The sequence below is a fragment of the Gymnoscopelus microlampas genome, assembly GCF_963454915.1.
Source record: "Gymnoscopelus microlampas genome assembly, chromosome: 3".
Lineage (NCBI taxonomy): Eukaryota > Metazoa > Chordata > Actinopteri > Myctophiformes > Myctophidae > Gymnoscopelus > Gymnoscopelus microlampas.
Genome location: NC_139940.1, coordinates 24,232,233 through 24,252,447, shown reverse-complemented (window position 1 = coordinate 24,252,447; position 20,215 = coordinate 24,232,233). Strand labels below are relative to the sequence as shown.

Genomic DNA, 20,215 nt, shown 5'->3' with positions numbered 1-20,215 from the left:
TGCAGCTGAGTGCCACCTTGTGGACCAGTTAAATCACTGCCAACAATATTGGGGAACACGAAGCAGGGAGTGGCTGCTCCCATCATTAATGACAACTTTGTCACATCACAGGTTTACAGGTGTAAAAAGCCTCCTTCCTGGGACCTAGAAATCACACAGAATCAAAAATTGAAAGGAGGTGTACATAGTCAAACCCATTAAGACCTGAGGCGATTCTTTAAAAAAAAATCTAAATCCTAACAGTTTTTGGGAAAAAAAAATCTTAAAAAGATTTTTTTTAAATAGCCTAAGAAATCTAAAGTGACACAGATGCGTTCCAGGTCTTTTAAGGACTGAGGGTACTATGATACATGACTGACATATGGGAAAAACTCGAATTAAATGAGAATACCTTTTAACCGTACAGTAAAAGTTTGCCAATGATGCATGTACAGTACAGCTTTAGTGATAGCTTCCTTCACTCCTTGGCACCATTTATTAAAACTAGTCTCATACAGGGTCTTCTTTAAAGGGCCCATTGTTGAATTGAGGTATCCATTCATTGTTGAATTGAGGTATCCGTTGGTTTTCTGGTCAAATTCATACAATCATACCTTTAATGTGCAGGAAATAATAATGTAATGAATACCTTATTAATTAAAATATTTGTGGCAAAAGCCATTATATGTAATCAGCTCAAACTGAATGTGTTAAAAATAATTCTGCCTGAATTCTTTCCTGTACAGCATGTAATGCAATGCAGCAAGGAGTTCCACTTGTGGCAAACTTTAGCCATTCATTATTTTTTACATAAATGAAATGTTTTTCTTTCAATGGAAATTCTGATATCTTCTGCATTAAAATGTTAGAATCCAATCAAGTTTCCTCAATGACTGAGAACATTCATTAATTAATGTGGTAACATTAAGTCTCATGGTAGAAAACTAGATTTTCTGAGGCCTTATCAGTGCCACTGCCCAACATGAATTTAGCCTTTCACACCAATGGTGCAATGGCTTAAAACAACTCAAATGAAGTCAAATTCATTCCACAATTCTTTATTTTACAGCTTTGTGTCAAAACATGTGAATTGATTTTCAGTTTATCTCATCAAGGATAGAAACTCTAAATTCGAGAAGTGTATTATAGATCTTTGTCATAATATAGAGCTCTCTAATAATGTGATGCAGCACATCATGTGAAATAATGCATCAACCCTTGAAAACTGAATCAATTTCTGTAAATCACAGACGTCCAACATACATATTCTGAGAACATACTTTAGAACAGATTATATTTGAATAAAGTCTGAAGAGTGCAAATAATTAAAAAGCAAAGCAGAAAGTTAAAGTCAAGAAAATAAATACATTGACCAAAGACTAAACATTCACATCCATGCACTCACAATGTGATGATTCATATAAAACACCACAGGAGTCCATCTAGGCACCGGCTCCACATGGAGTTTCATCCAAAAACACCCTCTATGATGCTGCTACTTGGGTCAGAGGTTCCTCTAGGTACTGCACCAGGGCCTCTGCCTGCAAACACATCAAAATCATATTTTTGATGTGATTTCTATCAGTGTTTCTGTTTTGGATTTTCCAAAACAGCTGGTATATTTATGCCGCGTACCGGAAATAAATATGTTGTTTTCTGCGCCAAACAACACAGTAAAATCCTGTGTGTTATTTTAACTCAATCATTTAGCAGGGGACAACCCTTTGTTTAGGTTCAGTTACCTTTCAGGCTATAGTCTTTTTAATAGGGAAATTAGTTTAGTTGTACAGTTCAGTAACTTGCAAAAATATCTAATGTTGATAGAAATGACACAAAGATATTATATAATTTTGGGGTACATTTTATGAAATTTCCCTTTTTTCCCAAAATGATTTTAAATTGCAAATATAACCCATCTACAAGCTCACAACACATTGCGATGTGACACATTGTGACCATGCAGATCTGCTATTGTGCCACTGTAGTATGACAACGTATAAAATAGGGCTTAAGTGCTTAATCATAGATATAGCTTGAGGAACCGAATAGAACATGGCAGCACTTTCCCCATTGAAATCCCTGTTCTTTTGCCCTATGACTTTACTTTGAATGGTGTCCTCAAGCTTGATACTTGAAAGTATTATGGAAAATGATTTAGATGTTTTGCACGCTGATCTGTTGATATATAAAAAACAAACAAATTATCAACCAAAAAAAAGCTTCTCAAATTATTCGATTCATCGAAAAAGTAATAATCGCAAAGAACGTAATCGATAGTTGCAGCCCTGAACACGACAACACTTATGTTGCACTTCAGAACTGAACCAGAGGAGCTACATTTCTTACCTTGGCTTTAAGCATTCCAAAGCCCACGGTCTCTTTAGCATACATGCACAGGAGTAGGTTGGCTACCCGCGTGATCGCCACCCTGCCCTCCTGAAACAAAGGGGTGGAATAGAGTTGATAGTGTGTAATGCTAATTATTTGCAACTACTAAGAATAAAAAAAATGTTTTGAATCTCTTCAGAAGACACACACACACACACACACACACACACACACACACACACACACACACACACACACACACACACACACACACACACACACACACACACACACACACACACACACACACACACACGCCAAAAAGATGTGGACTATAATTTTTTGTTAAAGTATACATTACCATACAATCCATCAAGATGAATTTGAGTTTGTCTTCATTAAAAGCTTGATGGCCATTCTTGTCATAGGCTGCCCAGATGTTGCTTGCAATAGCAGCTGTCACTCGAGCGTCAGTGTCGCCATAACCAGAGTAAGCCAGAAGAGACCCTTCATTATTTAGTAACCTGGGAAAGAAATGTGATTGGCATCAAAATATACTCCAAGTACCAAAAGTATAAGTAGTAAAATGTTTGAAAATAGACGATCTATAAGCTTGTAGATGTGCTATTTCCAAACAGCCTATGTATAAAGTGGTTAATGTATGTTTTAGTTTTATAATATGATTATTTATATCTGAAAAGTAACTAGTAACTAAAGTAACTCTAGTAAAGTACAAAGTAAAATTGTGCAAAAGTACAGTACTTGAGTACATGTACTTAAGTTACTTTTCCACCACAGTTAAAAAGACAACAATTAGTTGACTAGTTAGCCTGTTAGCTTGTTGATAGCCAATATTGCTTACAGTGTACTCTGCACTCCACCCGTGTTGGCTTGGCTGAGAACCTGCGTCAGCGCCTTTGGTCGTAACATAGTAAACTAATCACTATGGTAGGATATTAATTCACTAATCAATTAGAAGGCGAAAGGACTTAGAATGGTCCTCGGAATTCTCAGTCAGAATTCACGTCAACATAAGAAATCACCCATGGGAAGAAGTCACCTGATCAGACTGTCCACTTCCGCATAAGTGCATTGTGGGAAGATGCAATACGTCGTTCTTCGCCATTTGATTGGTCGGCGGCAATCACATGATTAAGAGTGTGACTTGTGTGCCATGTTGTATGCCCTGTAAGTGTAATTTACTCAAGTACTGTACTTAAGTACACTTTTGAGGATTTTTTTTACTTTACTGGAGTATTTCCCATTTGCAATACTTTTACTTCTACTCCACTACACTACATCTCAGAGGCAAATATTATACTTTATACTCCACTACAATTATTTGAAAACTTTAGTTACTAGTTACTTTACGGATATAAATGATCATATTATAAAACACACATTAACCACCCTATTTTATACATAGGTTATTTGAAAATAGCTGATCTACAAGCTCACAACACAACGTTGTGAGCTTGTAGATCTGCTATTTTCAAACAGTACTTTTACTTTTGGTAGTTTAAGTATGAATAAATGAATGTCTTTATTGCAGACTCAAGGTCCATAGATACTACACAAGATAATTGTGATGCCAATACTTTTGTACTTTTACTCAAGTAACATTTTGAACACAGGCCTTTACCTTGTAACAGAGTACTTCTACATTGTGGAGATACTTTTACTTAAGTAAAACATTTCGGTACTTTTTCCACCACTGTAAATTAGCAGATATACATTAAGTGCCCGACATGGCGCACAACCAAGCAGGCTCGGACTGGGTTTGGTGAGGCTTTCGTTTATGGTTAGTTTTACTAAAATGCTCAAACGGCAAAATAGAAATGACTAACAATGTATACAATAAATGCATGGTTAATGATTAATATTCAGCAGCAGTATCCTGTGAACTGGACAGTAAGTGAATATGCACATACATTTCTTGGGTACTGTACCAAATAAGACATTTTAGTATCTGTAGGCCAACTTTACTTGAGTATTTGTTATTTTGGATACTTAATGACTTTCACTCCTCTACATTTCAAAGACTAGTATTGTACTTTCACCTCCATATTTCTAGGAAGGGAAAAGTACCTCTGGCAGTATCTGGCCAATCATCAGTCACTACTTACTTAAGAGTCCCTTTCCTCGTGGGTGACCCTCGTCTGAATCTCAGGTGTTACACTTGCATAATGGTCTGTACCTCTAGACAACACCGCAGGCCTATGTATCTCGCAAGGATTAAAGTCAACAACATATTTCAACTCCCTCGCCACAGCACTTCCAACTGGTGAAATTAATTACCGACACACTATTAAGGTTTTTGAAAGATATTATTAGAATAGTGTGAATGGAGTCCAAGAAAAAGGCAGAGATGAATAGGATTTCTTAAACCAGCAGATACGGCAAATAATACATGGTATTAACAAAAGTCAGATGCCATTAGTACGACATTGCTATAGATTTCACATATTTAATTGTAATATATTGCTGAACCCGAAACATGTTATTTTTAGGCACTACACTGTGAAAATAAACAACAAAAATAGTTATTGTAAAAGGTTCATTCCTTTCAACTTCAATCAGTTGAAATACATCCCAGGACATTTGCTTCTTTTTCTAATCAATCACTTGAACTCAACAGAACATTGTTCTAAGGACTTCACTCCAAAATATCCATCATACAACTTCACAACCCAATATCTAAAATATAAATGGATCCTACCTCCGGAAAATGTTTTTGTGTAACGTTATGCCAAAGTCTTAAAATATATACCAACCGCAAACACCTTTACCCCTCAATTTGTGGATATTTTTTTTATGTTTACATAATTTATTTTTTGAACAAATCGCTTAACTTCCCTCACGACCCCCTGCCAAACAAGCTAAACATGTAAGCAGACATCTTAGGACTTAGGCAGCTGTGAAAAGTATTCACACAAAAGATTCCAACAGCATTTTTATGATCAATCGGGCTGTGGAACAATAAGAAAGGGGGGGCACACAAAACGTGAAGAACTTGTCAAAGTGTGAGTTATAGACAAAGAAATAGACAGAGGGTAACTACTACAGCAATAAATACTAGTCAATCAGGCCGGATTAAAGATAGAGAAGAGGGAAAAATCATTTCAAAACAAGCAAGTTCTCCAAACATAAAGAAGAGCCAGAGAGGCTTCAAACCAGCAACTGCCAAACCTTGTCAAATGACAAAACGTTCAACTCTAAGTTACCACCCAAGCAGAATCCATTCAAGTGATTTAATACCTGGGTTACCTCATGCATAAGTCTGCTGAATGAGTTTTACTCATTGCGGAAATAATCTCCAGTTGCATTGAAGGCAGTAATGAGACGGTGTGTTAGTTGTGGCATCATTTCACAGCATTGTTCTACAGCACTAGCATGGAACCGTTTCCATTAGCAACTGAAATCGGCAATGCCCCCCCACCCCCCAACATCTCCTATTACAATTTCCCTGTTCAGGTTTCCTAGGATTCACAGATCACACAAAGAGATGAGTAATTGGAAGTCCACTGAGTCTATCTGAGGAGCATGAGCAGATTTGCATGTGATGAAGGACATTTCGTTTTTTTTTTAAGAATCTCCCGTTCTGATCCTGTACTCTTCCAGTCTTCAAACCTTCAATCATCAGAATCCCTCTTCTCTCAAGGTATCACCGTTTCCTTCAATCCTGCCATTGCTCACAGCAAACTGAGTGGGCCTGAGAGTTAGGAGGGCTGGGAGCCCAGCAGTCTCTCAATGGCAGCGTTGATATCCCCTCCTGTAGCGATAAGTGCCTGTAAATTAGCCTCACGGTTGATGAACCCCATGGCGCTGAGCTGGTCAAGCTGCTGCTGAAAGCGTTCTTCTGGGGTCTGATTCTGCAAGGGACATGATCAAGCACAAAGTCACATATTGGCCACAAATACACATTTATGGACATAAATTTGAAACGGCTGAATTCCCAAATAAAAATAGTGCATGACAGTAGAAAATTGCCTTAGGTTAGGGGCTCCCGAACATAAAAACATAATTTATTGTAAAATGGCTTATCATTCCCATTTCATACTCAACAATTTTTTAGGTAGCTTGAGAAAAATGTTGAAATTATTTCCCTAAATCATACAAAACTAGTCCATACCCAGCGATGTGCGCAGCCAAACTATATGCAGACTTTTGGTTTATGCGCTCGGTATGCATAGTTTACATTTTGGACAGTTATTTAATCACATTGCCGTCAATAGCGTGTGTGACAACCTGGTCATTTAGGACCTGACGTGGAATCATTGCCACCCACAACCATGAGAAGTTGATGTTTAATGCCGTTTCACCTAAGCCATGTGTGCTAATAACACAATGTGGATTTGAACAGTGCACGTGTCAATGTGCGTGCTAGTGCTATGGAGATGATATCCAAAGCGCCCTCCCTCTCATAAAACGCAGTAAAACGCTGTGTGTGTCCAGACACGGGCCCTAAATTAAAGTCCTTTATAAGTTTGCTGTATGTTGCCATTGTCTCTGTGCTGGTGTCTGCATGTATGTAAGCCAAATTAGTCTATTAGTCTAGCTGTAACCATAACAACAGATCCCAAAGCCTGAACTCTGAATCTCCGGTGTTACACAAAAACACTAACTATTTTGGGAAAGTGAAAAACGAGCTTCGTAACTGTCTCCATGTGCTAATAGTCAATGCCTGTGTGCAAGTTCAGATCAATTACTCAACCCACTGAGGAGAACCATGCGGAACAGAGTGGTGACTGACGGACATAGGTTTCCTTATTTATATGTAGGATTTTAAGAGAAGAAAATGTCTCTAATGTAACACTGATAGCTAATAAAAGTATTTGGTATTATTCCTCACATCAAAGCCTCCTGGGTCATTTAGAACATTTCTAATAAAAAAACACTGACTTTTTACAGTGTGGCTCTGCAGGACTCTATGTCTATACAGTAAGAGGGTCAGTCTGTGTGTCCAAATGTTTTGTGCACACACTGACAGTAGGCCACATTACCTCCACAAATTATTTCATAGATGTTTAATACTTTTTCAAATATTTAACCTATAATTCAAGTCAATGGGTCTCTGAACAGGCGGACACCGCGCCCAACTTTGGAGTCATACATCATATAACTAATAGAAGACTGCCGTCATATATGACTGACATCACAGGCTAGCCACATGAAATAGATCTGCACTATCCCGATCCACATGATTACTTTTTTATTCACTTAATAAAAAAAGAATCAATAAGTCCAGGCATTTTACTCATATTGTAACCAAGAATAAACGGGTAAAGATTCTGCCCACCACCGGAGGCTGGGGGTCCAAATCTACAGTGGTGCATCCGGCTTTGTCGAGTCTATACGAACACAATTGTCCCGTGTTTGTGGGAGGGAAGCCGGGCGGTGATATTTGTCACTGCACATACTCCTACTGGGCTGGGGCGGCACCTGTCAAGGAGTGTTGGGTGGGAGGAGTGGGACGGAGGCTCTACGTCCTCCTGGTGGGGGCAGGTGAGTGAGTAGGATACAACAGCATTGACAACACACAAAAATGTGTGTGGAGAGGAATTCAATTTAACTCAATTGGGGGGAAAGGGGGCGAAAAAGAGAATAAGCTCAAGCCAAAAAAATAACTAATTGATTCAAAGGCTTTTGAATGGGAAAATGTCTTAATGACTCAGGGGCGTGGTTTTGACATCAATACTCTATAATAAGCAACTGATTCAGAGCTTGATTAACTGCAGCCTGACCTTATAGTTACAAATAAGAAATTCAGTGTTAGAACAGCGCCATACTGCATACCAATGATCCTCCTCCAGCAAACATTTGTATCATCTGCTGCATGAGCTGCTGCTGTTGCTGAGAGGAACTAGTGGCTGAAGTAGAATTGGAACCTGGTGTTGAGGCGGAAGAGTTTTCTGGAGCCACATTGCCCCCTGTGGCGGGAGGAATAAGTGGGGAGACTCCGGATGGCATGCTATGAAGAGAGAGGGTAAATATTAATTTCCCTGACAATTTCTCAACCCCCCGGAGCCCCTGCCCCCCCAACTATGATACAAACACTGGCTAATGTCACATTTGAAAAAGATGTGTTAGAGGTGAATCTGGTGCATGTACCCAGGCATGAGGCCAGGTGCCTCCGTCTGTAGCGTCTGAAGGCCTTGCTGGATCTGGGTTAAGGCCTGCATTACTCTGGGGTTGGTCATCGTGGACACCGATTCAGGATTCTGCATCTGCCCCGCCATGAACATGACATGTCAATTTGACAAGCCAATTTTTGTTCCGAGTTTTATTTTCACGCTCCAAATATAACTTATAATTATATTGCATACAAGACATGGGACAGAGACTTTAAATAATTTATGGCTCATATTTGTCTTTTTTATTTCTTCATAACATTAATTCAGGAGTCTGACGTAATGTATTGCTTACATTATTTGCCTTCATTCATTTATTTATTTCATTCATTATAAACCACATGGTAATTTCTTCAAAATATGCAAAGTTGCAAACAGTATAAAAAGTTCCCAAACGCAAAGTGGACACAAAGACAGTGGACACAAAGACAGAGGAACCTAACCTGTTGGAGAAACATCGGAAGCTGATTTCTCATCTGCTCCTGTAATTGTGGGTTCCCAGCAAAGAGGGGGTTGTTCATCAATGCCTGAGGGTGAAAGAGTTCACGTTAACAAAATGGTCATAACCACAAAAAACAGGCCAATTATTTAATGGTAATTCTCCGTCAAAAAGTCAATTTAAACACTGTGCAGACCTGTGAAGCCAGGTCCGGATTCTGTGACATAGACTGCATCATGCTGCGCATGTATGGTGCCGACAGCATGTTCTGTACCAGCTGTGGGTTCTCTGTGAGCTGCTGCATCATACTCTGCATACCAGGACTATTGAACACACCTGAGCACAGGACAGTGAGCAGGTTGTGAGAGCTACATACAATATATATATATGCAACAACAATGACAGAAGATCGTACACATTTTTCCTTGACTAATTATTTACCTAGCATTCCTCTGCCACTTATGATCAATATTGGAAATACAAAAGCATCATTAATGGGTTTTGACCTGTGATTGACTTTGACCTCTGTTTTCTTTACGGTTAGTTACTAGTAATGTTATTAATCTAGGATTTTATGTTATTCTTCTGTCTGGATGAGCGGCTAACAGCTAACCTACATAAGTTGACAATAAACCCAAACTTTTTATGAAATTTTAGGATCATGAGACATGTGTATATGTAAGATGTAATGTTTTAAATGGAGTTAATGGTTACACCGTGCCAACATCTTATCCACATTCAAAACCACAGACTCACTGAGGCTCAAAGAACAAAACCTACTAGATAAAACAACACTATCATGCTGTTACGTGTTGAGAAGAGCTTGTACCGTTGCCAAGGCCCATGGTGTTGATACCCAGGGGGCTGGAGATGCTAGGCCCAGTGCCCCCTGTGGAGGTGGAGGATGCAGAGGTGCCTGTCCTCCGACTTTCTGATGCCGCTGTTGGTGGAGGTCCCCAGGGGTTTGGTAAAGGCTCTCTATTTTCCGTTCTGGATGGTTGTGCTCCAGAACCATCATTACCCCCCAAGGCAGAGAAGGGATTGCTTCCAAACTACAACAAATACAAAAAAAGATGAATATATTTTTGTAGAATTTTTCCCTGGAAGTGAGGAGCCAGCAAGCATGTCAGCGCCAGGACAGACAATGATAACCCACCTGCTCCCTAGCAGCGCTGAACATAGGCTCCTGGATGTCAGTGTACATCCTTCTGAGAGCATTGTAGCCTCCAGGTATGCTCTCTAGGTTGCTAAGTGCACGGTCCTGGTTACGCATCATCTCTTGCATCATTGCTGGGTTCCTTGCCAACTCCATAGTCTGTTGAGAGGCAGAGACAGAGATGATGATTTAAACTGTTGGTCAGAAACCAGGGATTATTTAGTTTCCTAAATATATTTTGTTTCTTGTTTTCACGGCACCAACAGTAATTATTGCGTCAATTGCAACAAATCATGACAAACCAACAAGTAAATTACAGAAATTACTGGGAACCTAGAATGAATCCCTCTTAGAAAAATATAGATAACTTGTTCCCCAACCATCTGTAAACAAAACCATAACATCAAACTACTGCAAAGCTCTGCTCTAACCTGTCTCATGAGCTCCGGGTTGTTGAGCATGTGGGAAATTTCAGGGTTACGTTCCATCAGTTGCTGCATCTGTGGGTTCCCCACAAACATCTGCCTCATCAGGTCTGGATTGGACATCATGTTCTGCACCAGTGGGTTCTCCATTATTTGTGAGAGCATCTCCGGATTGGACATCAGTTGCCTCTGCATCTGCTGCTGCATCTCCACAAAGTTTGAAGAGCCCATGCCTGGAACGGCAGACAGGTCACCAAGCCCGCCTGTGGAGAAACAAGAAGAGAGAAAGGGAGGGAAATAAATGAAATAATGAAAACAATAAATAAATAAAAACAATTCTTATGAGCTGTACTATGATTCAAGGAACTGGCTTGTTGGGCAAAGTGGTCATCTTTTACAGAGTGTTTCTAGGGGATATATGACTGATAATTAGAATTGTCTTCTTGAGTCAGTCACTTGTGAGATCAGATTTGAAACATCAACGATGCAAATGATTTCTTGGTTAGCCATATGATTGTAATGTCTCATTTGCTTTTCAGAAGATTTAAGTCTTGCATACAAATGACAATGTCTGTCCATCCAACACTTTGGATGCAAACAACCTATTTTGAAAACTAATGGCTGGATTGCCATGGAATTTGCTGTGCACCTTCATACTCCCTCAGAGGATGAACCCAAATAATTTCAGTGACCCCATATAGCACCAGCTGTCCGGCAAAATTTCAGATTGGGTGTAAGGAGCAGCATGGCCTCTAGGTGCTGCTAGTGGGCTATTATATGTCTTGTTGCAAGAGTAACACCAACTCTGGAAATACAGTACATATTCTGGATTTCTCATATGGTCCGCTGTGTGAGCCAGAACCCACGATTGGATCCTGTTAAAACAATCAGGAAGGAGGACGGGCACATCTTCCCTCTGGAGAAATGTCCTCAAAGTGATATTCTTTTCAAGGTTTCATCGTATACAACTCCCAGCATCAGATAAATGATTGAATTGTATGGACCAAATCAGCCAAGTCTTTTGTTGATTTTCGCACTGGCATCGTTGGCTGTCATCAAAATCCGTGTCTATTTCTGTGAGGACGCTGATTGGGCCAGGTAATTATATAATATAATAGAGGGGCACAGCCCGTCTGTACCTTTCCAGGCAAGACAATCTGTAGTTTATATCTTCAGTGTGTTGGCAGGCTGTGCTGTGTGGTGGTTTACTTACTCAATATGTTGGCAGGCTGTGCTGGTGTGGGTCCTGTGTCTGATGTGGTGTTGGCAGTGGAGTTAGTAGTACTAGTACTGTTGCTGGCCTGAGATGTCGCAGAACTGGAACCTGACGTCTGAGGTGTATCACCCCCTGTGGATCTGAGACAAATCAATCATAAACCATCACCATTATAAGGATCACAAATATGCTCATCCATAACAATGTAATGGTTTTAAAAAAAAAACATGTATCCACCTGTTTCCTAGGCTTTTCACTGTGTTCCACTTCCTGTCTTTTGATACAATGAAATCCAATGAAACCGGTCAGATGACTAATGATATCCAATGAAATCCGACAGGAAGTGGAAAACACACAGCCTAGGAAACAGGTGGATATGTTTTTTTAAACTACTGGCATCTTACTTTGGTGAAGTCTTGATGACAAGGTGAACAGTAAGTCCATCTTTGATGCCAAGTTGGTTTAGAGCATCCCCATCCTTCAGGATCTTCCCAGCAAATATTAACACCAGCTGCTCTTTTTTGGCCTTGAACCTCTTTGATATCTCATCTTTGAACTGTTGGAAGAAATGACATAACTCAGGTCAGCGCAGTTAAAAGGAAAAGGTCAGCAAGAAACGGATCTCCAAATCCGTTATAAATTATGACCAAATAAAAGCAGTATTAGTAGGTGCTTAATTGTCAACTAGCTCTGGTGGTCCATAGCGCTATGGACCAGAGCTAATTGCCACCATGATTCAATAAAACGGGTCTTACTCTTGAAATTCCAACAGAATAGTTTAGCCTATAAATGTATAATTTAATTTGGCATGTTTCATACCCTTATTAGCTTAGCCCAATAACTCCTACTTTATTTACAATAAAAGTTATCACCATAACACTAAGTTACAACGGTCAGATGTATGTATGAGATCATTCTTAATGGTCACCAAGTTGAACTGTTAACATGGTTTTAGCTGACAGACTTGTGATGTCGCAATCAACAACCCACAGGACTGACTAGTGTTAGTTACACGTTAACTATTTGATAGTTATCGGTTTACAATCACTTCTAAACCAGTGGTGTAAGTAGATTTCCTCACATACTACTGCACTTAAGTAACATTTTGAGGTCATTTTACTTTTTACTTCTACTCCACTATTATATCTCAGAGGCAAATATTGTACTTTTACTCCACTACAATTATTCGAAAACTTTAGATATTAGTTACTTTATAGATTTTGGTTATTACAAAACGAAACATACATTAACCACTTAAACTATCTATATATTTCGGCTATTTGAAAATACAAGCTCACTGCCACACAATGTGAGCTTGTAGATCTGCTAATTTCAAAAGTTTTTTTTTTTTTAACATTTTGAAATCTTGAAAATGGGACATTCTGCATAATGAGTACTTTTAGTACTTTAAGTATATTTTGATACCAATACTTTTGTACCTTTACTTACGTAAATTCTGAATACCAGACATTTATTTGTAACGGGAGTATTTCTACATTGAGGGTGTTGTTACTTTTACTCAAGTAAAACATTTGAGTACTTCTTCCACCACTGTTCTAAACACAACACGCACACCATAGGAGACGAGAAGTTAGAGTGAGTTAACACGGAAACAACTTTCCAGTGTTATTCTGACAGATCAGCCAGATGACGTTGAACTAGCTTAAAGTTAGCCGTTAGCTCGATTAGCCTAGCCTAGCCTGACGCCTAGCCCCGTGATAAGCAGCGGCACAAACGTCATGTTAGATGATAAAGTACCAGTGAGACAGAGGCATCCTCCGGGACGACGATCTGCTCTTTGTCTTTCGGAGTCTTAACGGTGACCACGATCATAGTCCCGCCGCCTTGCGTGACATTTTCATCAGCGCTAGAGTCCACGGTGGGTTCTATGCCGCTGTTCTCCGCCATCTTTACTAACTGACCATGACGACACTGACACGCTGTTGCCAGGTTTTGTGAGAGAAACAAGCAACCAGTTCTAGGAAAACAAGCCCAAAAGAAGCAACTTAGGCCACATGAGCACTTTAAACCGTCAAGCTCACGATCGGCTATTTTTTTTAGCCTTAGATCAAGACTATCGTAGATGTATTTGTTCGATTTTTGAAATTTTTATATCTGCGAGAGTCTTAGCCACTACCCCCCCCCCCCCCCCACCCCCCCCCCACCCCCCAGTGCGCCCCGGACTTTCACCAGTAAAGCTTGTATTTCTCCGAACCCATGTACAAATACAAAATATAAGGTGCTTACTCGGTTTCCCCAAATGTTAACTATCGGTCCGGAGTCTTTGTGCAATGTGTACTAATCCATATTATTCAATACAGAAGTGTTTTAATCCCGTCTGTGGCCGAACGCCATTCCTCGCCTCTTTAACTTCCTGTTTACATCGAGTGTAATTCCAGTTTTCACCGGATGCGCCCCGTCACTACCGCTCATTGAGGAATACAAAGAACGGCCGCAGACAGGATTAAAACACCGGCACAAAACATTTTCATAAACGTATTTGAGAACCACTGGTTTAAATAATTATAAAATGTGTATGCAAGCCTAAATACCGTGAGCAAGTACACTTTAGAAACAAGCCTAAAAAAAACGCAACTACCAATATTTACAAGCAACTTCACAGAAAAAGAAGCCCACAGTGGCTTATAATAAGCGGACATGGCAACCATGACCATGACGACACTGGCAAGAGCGACAAAACTTGGATCAAGGCGGCAACTTTTAACCGACAGACGCATTATTGGCCTCTAGTGGCCTGGAAGTGTTATGAGAGAAGACCACATCTTCAAACAAAAGGCCCTTGTTTCATAAGCCACTTATTTCCAGTGGTGGAAAAAGTACTAAAATGTTTTACTTAAGTAAAAGTATCGATACTGCAATGTAGAAATACTTTGTTAAAAGTAAAAGTCTGGAGTAAAAAGTCTGAGTAAAAGTATAAAAGTGTTGGTATCAAAATATACTTAAAGTACCAAAAGTAAAAAGTACAATGTATAAAAATCATTTGAAAGAAGCATTGTGAGCTTGTAGATCTGCTATTTTCCGATGGCCGAAAGGTAGGGCTGAAGTGGTTAAGGCATGTTTTGTAATAATAATCACAATCAAAGTAACTAACTAAAGTTTTCAAATAATTGTAGTGGAGTAAAAAGCACAATATTTGCCTCTGAGATACTCCAGTAAAGTAAAAAATACCTAAAAATTGTACTTAAGTGCAGTACTTGAGTAAATGTAGGCTATTTAGTTACTTTACACCACCACTGATAATCCACTTATTTCTGCTTTTGGGTGAAATTGTGATGTTTGGAAATGATCACTTACAAATTTGTGTTTTCTTCACTGTTCTCACAAACATACATGCTGCTGCTTCTGTGGCTGCCCTTGTGATTGAGACAAATTGGCAAAATGTATTTTTTTAAAATATATATATATAATCATATGACTGTAGTGAACAGGGCCAGGGGTCATCATCGCCATGCTGGCTTGTGGTAGCCTGGCTCCAGCCCGTGAATCGCTAGCCATGCCCATTAAAAAAATATGTTCAGGCGATTCTGAATAATGGAGTGAAACGAAATGAAAATTCAGTCTGAGTGTCAGGCTAGGCTTGTGGTGGACATTTTTGTCAAAATTCTATTTTTGCCATGGACATGGAATTTTGAGCGGACAATAATATTACCAGAAACACATAAAGAGCTAGCCCTAAATTACCATTACAGGTCTGTAACTCTGAGAGTGTACAAATGGAACCAAATGAAACCACTCTCAGAGTTAAGGTGGTCCTTGAAAATAAACAAGTTTGAGAAACCACTATCCTAGTGGACTCCTAATGTGCAATAGTGTCATAGTAAATCGGTGTCATATTCTGAAGAAAACCTTGAGACTGACATTCAGTAGCTAATTGGTTATTATGATCAAAATACGAACAGTATAATGTTATGTAAAAACTAAATCTAGAATTTGCCACAGACAAGGACAAGTCTAGCCACGGTCATCATATTGATGACCGTCATCATATTGATGACCGTGGCACAGGGCCCATCCAGTTTCCTGGTAACCCTTATTGATTAGATTACTGAGGTCTAATCTAGCCTATATCAAATGCCGCAACTTAACTTTTGAGACTTTTAACTTTTGAGTCATGTGTAATCCTACGGGCTGGGTCACCGCTTGTCAGCGGGGAATGTTGAGCGTGAGGAGTATAGGACGAAGGCTCGACGTCCTCCCGGCTGGCAGGTGAGCCAGTGGTACAGTGGCAAGCAGTGGGAGGAATTAATTGGCATAACCACTAAATTGGGGAGAAAAAGGGGTAAAATAATTTGTCTTTTAATTTAATAATTCAAAGTTTTTTTTCAATTAGATGTATTGATGTATAGTATTGATTAGCCTTAGCCTTATGGTTTTGATATAATGTAATTAGGAGATTGTAGGGATGTTTAAGGCATACCTGGAATCCTTTCAAAATGTAAAAAATGGCTTGATTGATCAATTACACTTGAGTAAATGGGTAAAAATGTAGATATGTTCACAGCAGCAAAAAAAATAAAAAAATAAAGATTGCAGATACAACAACCTCCACCTATTACAGGTGATGCTACATCAATAACATCTGTGATCTATTACTACTGTAGTTCTCAAACTGAGCAAGCTTTCAATCTACTGTAGCTATAGGCAGAACAAATCACAACGTAAAAACATTCCCATTTTAGAGCATGAGCATGACTAACTGCAACTAACTTGCAACTGTTAAGAGTCAATATTGTAATAGTATTTGTTTGTTAGGCTGGTGTGGCTACAAGCAAGATTTGTTCATTTTTTTTGTGCCAAAAATCCCCTCCCAAACAATACAAAACAAAACAGAAAACGATAAAGGATCTAATCTAATGTGGCCAAGTGATCCACCTTCTAACACAAACTAGGGATAGGCAAGGCAATCTGAAATGCAAATACGCTCTGGTAGCCTGAATTAAATTCATATCAAGAGTCAACATCTTGAGATTAATATTTTCAGTCAACGCCTGATATCTTTCAGATAACTAGAATATATAAAACAGGGATTTGGTGGAGCTCACATTTGTGTGCTACTGTAACTACCTGGCCTCCTGATGATTTGACTGTGTGTCCTGTGAAATTCTAAAGGTTATACGGTAAGTTACCATGTCTACCTATATAATGTATGGTAAGCATCTACCCAGAATGTTATTTGTTGGCTTAGATTTAATGGTGTAAAACACAACTTTGTTTTTCTTCCAGTTTGCTAATTTTCCGCAAGAATGAAGACCAGCAGAACATTTAACATTTTTCACTTGCTGTTTTTCGTGTAAGTAGGCTATGGTTTGAACTTTTATATCAGTCCTAAAGTTTGTATCATGTAGTTGACAGAACTTGGAGTACCGTAGTTGCACCAAATGTTTTGACAGTACAAAAGGACACCCCATGTCTCTGTTTCTCAATTTTGATTTGATTTATTTATTTCTACATTATTACTGTATCATTATTAATTTAACTTTCAGGGTTTTGTGCCATGGAAATGGACAGTTCTTCAATGATAAGGGAACTCTTCAACTCCCAGAATCCTACAGCATTCCCTGGATGGCGGGCATTCAGGATTTTCGACCTCTCACTCTCATCACCATCCCTGGAACCCATGACAGCATGGGATTTCACGGAGGCCCGATGGCTGAGTGCCAGGCCTTGTCCTTGAAGGACCAGCTGAGGGCTGGCATACGCTACTTGGACGTCAAAGTCTTTGCTCTGGGTGACACTCTCTATGTAATGCATGGAATAATGTACCAGCACAGCACTCTCAAGGAGGTCCTGGACACTGTTCGTGCCTTTTTGTCAGAGTACAGAAGTGAAACAGTCCTTTTGCAGGTCACACCACAGTTTTTCGGTAAAAACACTGTCAATCAAATGGTCCAGAATCTCATTAGCAATGACCAGTATGTTTGGGTGAGCACTGGAATGCCTACTATGGGCCAGGTCAGGGGGAAAATTGTCTTTGTTCAGAAAAGCACCTTCACACTAGGAATTCCACTCATAGATACTGGTACTAAAATTGACAATAAGGTTACTAATGTTAAAACTAAGGACAACGTAATTATTAAACTCTTGGGCAAAGCCACCGAGGCTTGCGGTGGGGCTAATGTGGTTCTGACACACTCTAGTGGCACTGGCCTGGGCACATTCTGGGGCATGTTTCTGACTCCCAAAAGAGTGGCAGAGAAGGTTAACCCCTGGCTAAATCAGTACCTGAGGCAGTTCTTTCCAAATCAACCCAAACCATGCTTTGGTGTCATTGCCACAGACTTCCCTGGGTTTGACCTCATTCAGACAATTCTCACTCTAAATACCTGGTAACTCAATCAATTAGATTGTGGCTCATGGCTATATCAAGCCCCCCAGTTCTGAGTTGTATTGTTTAATAAAGTCTGCTTTATTAGTGCCTTAAAATAATCTTAAATAATTTGCCACTAGTAATGACAAAGTAACATAACATACCTGACTAAATTAAAGTCTGATGCAAAGTCTGAATCTTATCTGCTGTTGGTTTATATGGTGCACTCTGATGATTTGTGATAATGTCATAACGTTACCTGGAATTTATATACCCTGTACAATTCATCATTAAAAATATCATTCAATTTATTCCCTTTTTTCTTTATTACTTATATTTACTGCAATCGTAATTAAGATAAGCAAATTTGACTTTGCCATATGTTTTTTTGTGAATTTTCTGTGCTAATCAGGGAGGAGAGGGTTAAGGTTGATTTCTTAATAACCTGTGGTTATTGTGAGACAGCAGGGGGCCTAGAATAGAGCCCATGGGAATCTAGTGACATGTAACGCAATGAGCTATGGTATGTATGTACTATGTAGCATTCTTTTTCTTTTTAGAAACAACATTTGTATTATTGCCACACTATTTTAGATATCTTACTGACAGTCAAATTTGTGTTGCATTTGTAAGGAGATGGGTGCAGGTTGCTAAAGCTATAGTATGGAAATGTGGTAAACATGATGTTTGCCCTATATGATTTATTATGTTACATCACTTATTTCAATATGTCCTGGTTCACGCCTTCTAAAAAAGCACTTTCTGCACTCTCATTCTGCCGGATCCAGAGCAGTACAAAGCCACTGTTGGAGGAAGATGCCGCTCACCCCTTAGCCTAAAAGAAATACTCTTCATCGTAAGAGGACATTATTGTTGGTCAGGTCTTATGTAAAGCACCATGTTTAAAAAGTGATATAGCCTATACAGTAAAATCCTCAGTGTCAATGTATCTACTTGTGACTCAGACTGTACAAATTTGGGTCCATTTTTACACTCTGATCAGGATGTTAGTGTACACATAAACTTGCCTTGCCTTCTGTACAGTTTATCAGATAAAAAGCTGGCACTCCCTGCAGGAACCGCTGTGTTCATTTCTCACTGCGGCTGCCTGCAGTCCCTGCACTAAAATATACAGCATACTAGCCTACTATATGCACTTCTACACGGCAAACCCCATAGTTTCCCTGCTTTTACACAGTTAAATAATTTTAACCACTTAAACCCTCATTCTATTCTTAGTAAAACAGACCCGAGTAGCAACTGCACTCCGTCTACACCAAATCTCTTTTGTCAAAAATGACAAAATAGCCAATATACAAGCTCACAACCTCACGTTGCGACAGCATCCAGCATCCATATTCTCCCAGAATATGGATGCTGGGGTTCAAGTGGTTAATGGATTTTACTGTGTTGACTGCCAACCAATAAATATGTTCCAATTACACTGCGTTGTGATTATTTCTGCTGCTTTTGCCATATGACTTTTTGTTGTAAAAAATCTATCTATCTATCTATCTATCTATCTATCTATCTATCTATCTATCTATCTATCTATCTATCTATCTATCTATCTATCTATCTATCTATCTATCTATCTATCTATCTATCTATCTATATATATATATTGATTGATTGATTGAATACTTTATTAACAGTTTGCAAAGACAAGCACAGGGAAGTACATTTCAATACAAGGTCTGTTAAGAGGATTTTAATTTAAACCCAAGAAAGCATGTTTCCATTGGGGTCCTTTGTACTCAATTCATCGAAACATTGAATGACAGACAAATACACCACTATGCAAAAACATCATATAAACAAGTAGAAATCAAAAATCAAACTATGTACAGTAAACCCACTATAAAGGAGGGGGAGGTGCTACCAGGAAGGTCCACTGTCTTCCTTATTACCAGGTAAATATGAAAATACTAAACAGCTTCAACGTGAGCTTCAACAGGATCTATAGAGGGCTTTCACTTAAACAGGTAGAGAGACTGTGGCTATTTTTCAACTTTGGTCAAATAAAAGGTTGCATTTGTGCTCAGGTAATAATGTCTTGTAATAATTAGTTCAACATAAAATGATTTAGCTAATTCCCATTTGTTTTGTCAGAATATGAATCACATTAATGAAATGGTGGATATATCATTGGGGTAAATTATTATTATTTATTGACAACGTTTGGGGTTGATAATGTTTGAGCCCTCTTGGGC

The 20,215-nt window shown here is 39.1% G+C and overlaps 3 protein-coding genes across 4 annotated transcripts; 1 reads left to right on the top strand and 2 right to left on the bottom strand.

Annotated features, from left to right (window-relative positions):
• Window positions 1-1,021: 1,021 nt before the first annotated feature.
• lamtor2 (late endosomal/lysosomal adaptor, MAPK and MTOR activator 2) lies at window positions 1,022-3,362 on the bottom strand. The gene is made up of 4 exons (XM_084052915.1): window positions 3,170-3,362; window positions 2,669-2,831; window positions 2,326-2,415; window positions 1,022-1,520 (listed from the first exon to the last, which is right to left on the bottom strand). The coding sequence occupies exons 1-4, from the start codon at window positions 3,235-3,237 to the stop codon at window positions 1,464-1,466; spliced, it is 378 nt and encodes a 125-aa protein (XP_083909041.1). The 5' UTR covers window positions 3,238-3,362; the 3' UTR covers window positions 1,022-1,463.
• A 1,253-nt stretch (window positions 3,363-4,615) lies between these two features.
• ubqln4 (ubiquilin 4) lies at window positions 4,616-13,591 on the bottom strand. Of its 2 annotated transcripts, XR_014600417.1 has the most exons (12): window positions 13,433-13,591; window positions 12,079-12,230; window positions 11,672-11,814; window positions 10,465-10,721; window positions 10,034-10,192; window positions 9,707-9,929; window positions 9,074-9,213; window positions 8,882-8,965; window positions 8,419-8,534; window positions 8,104-8,278; window positions 7,607-7,799; window positions 6,043-6,179 (listed from the first exon to the last, which is right to left on the bottom strand). XR_014600417.1 is itself a non-coding variant. In XM_084051862.1 (11 exons), the coding sequence occupies exons 1-11, from the start codon at window positions 13,580-13,582 to the stop codon at window positions 6,027-6,029; spliced, it is 1,752 nt and encodes a 583-aa protein (XP_083907988.1). In that variant the 5' UTR covers window positions 13,583-13,591; the 3' UTR covers window positions 4,616-6,026. The 2 variants fall into 2 exon arrangements, 1 of the variants encoding a protein (XP_083907988.1); XM_084051862.1 differs by lacking the exon at window positions 7,607-7,799 and having other exon boundaries at window positions 4,616-6,179.
• A 2,215-nt stretch (window positions 13,592-15,806) lies between these two features.
• Window positions 15,807-19,128, top strand: LOC311041781 (1-phosphatidylinositol phosphodiesterase-like; the record flags this gene model as incomplete). Its single annotated transcript, XM_084052268.1, has 3 exons — window positions 15,807-15,901; window positions 17,179-18,021; window positions 19,047-19,128. The coding sequence occupies 3 exons, from the start codon at window positions 15,807-15,809 to the stop codon at window positions 19,126-19,128; spliced, it is 1,020 nt and encodes a 339-aa protein (XP_083908394.1).
• Between the last annotated feature and the right edge of the window lie 1,087 nt (window positions 19,129-20,215).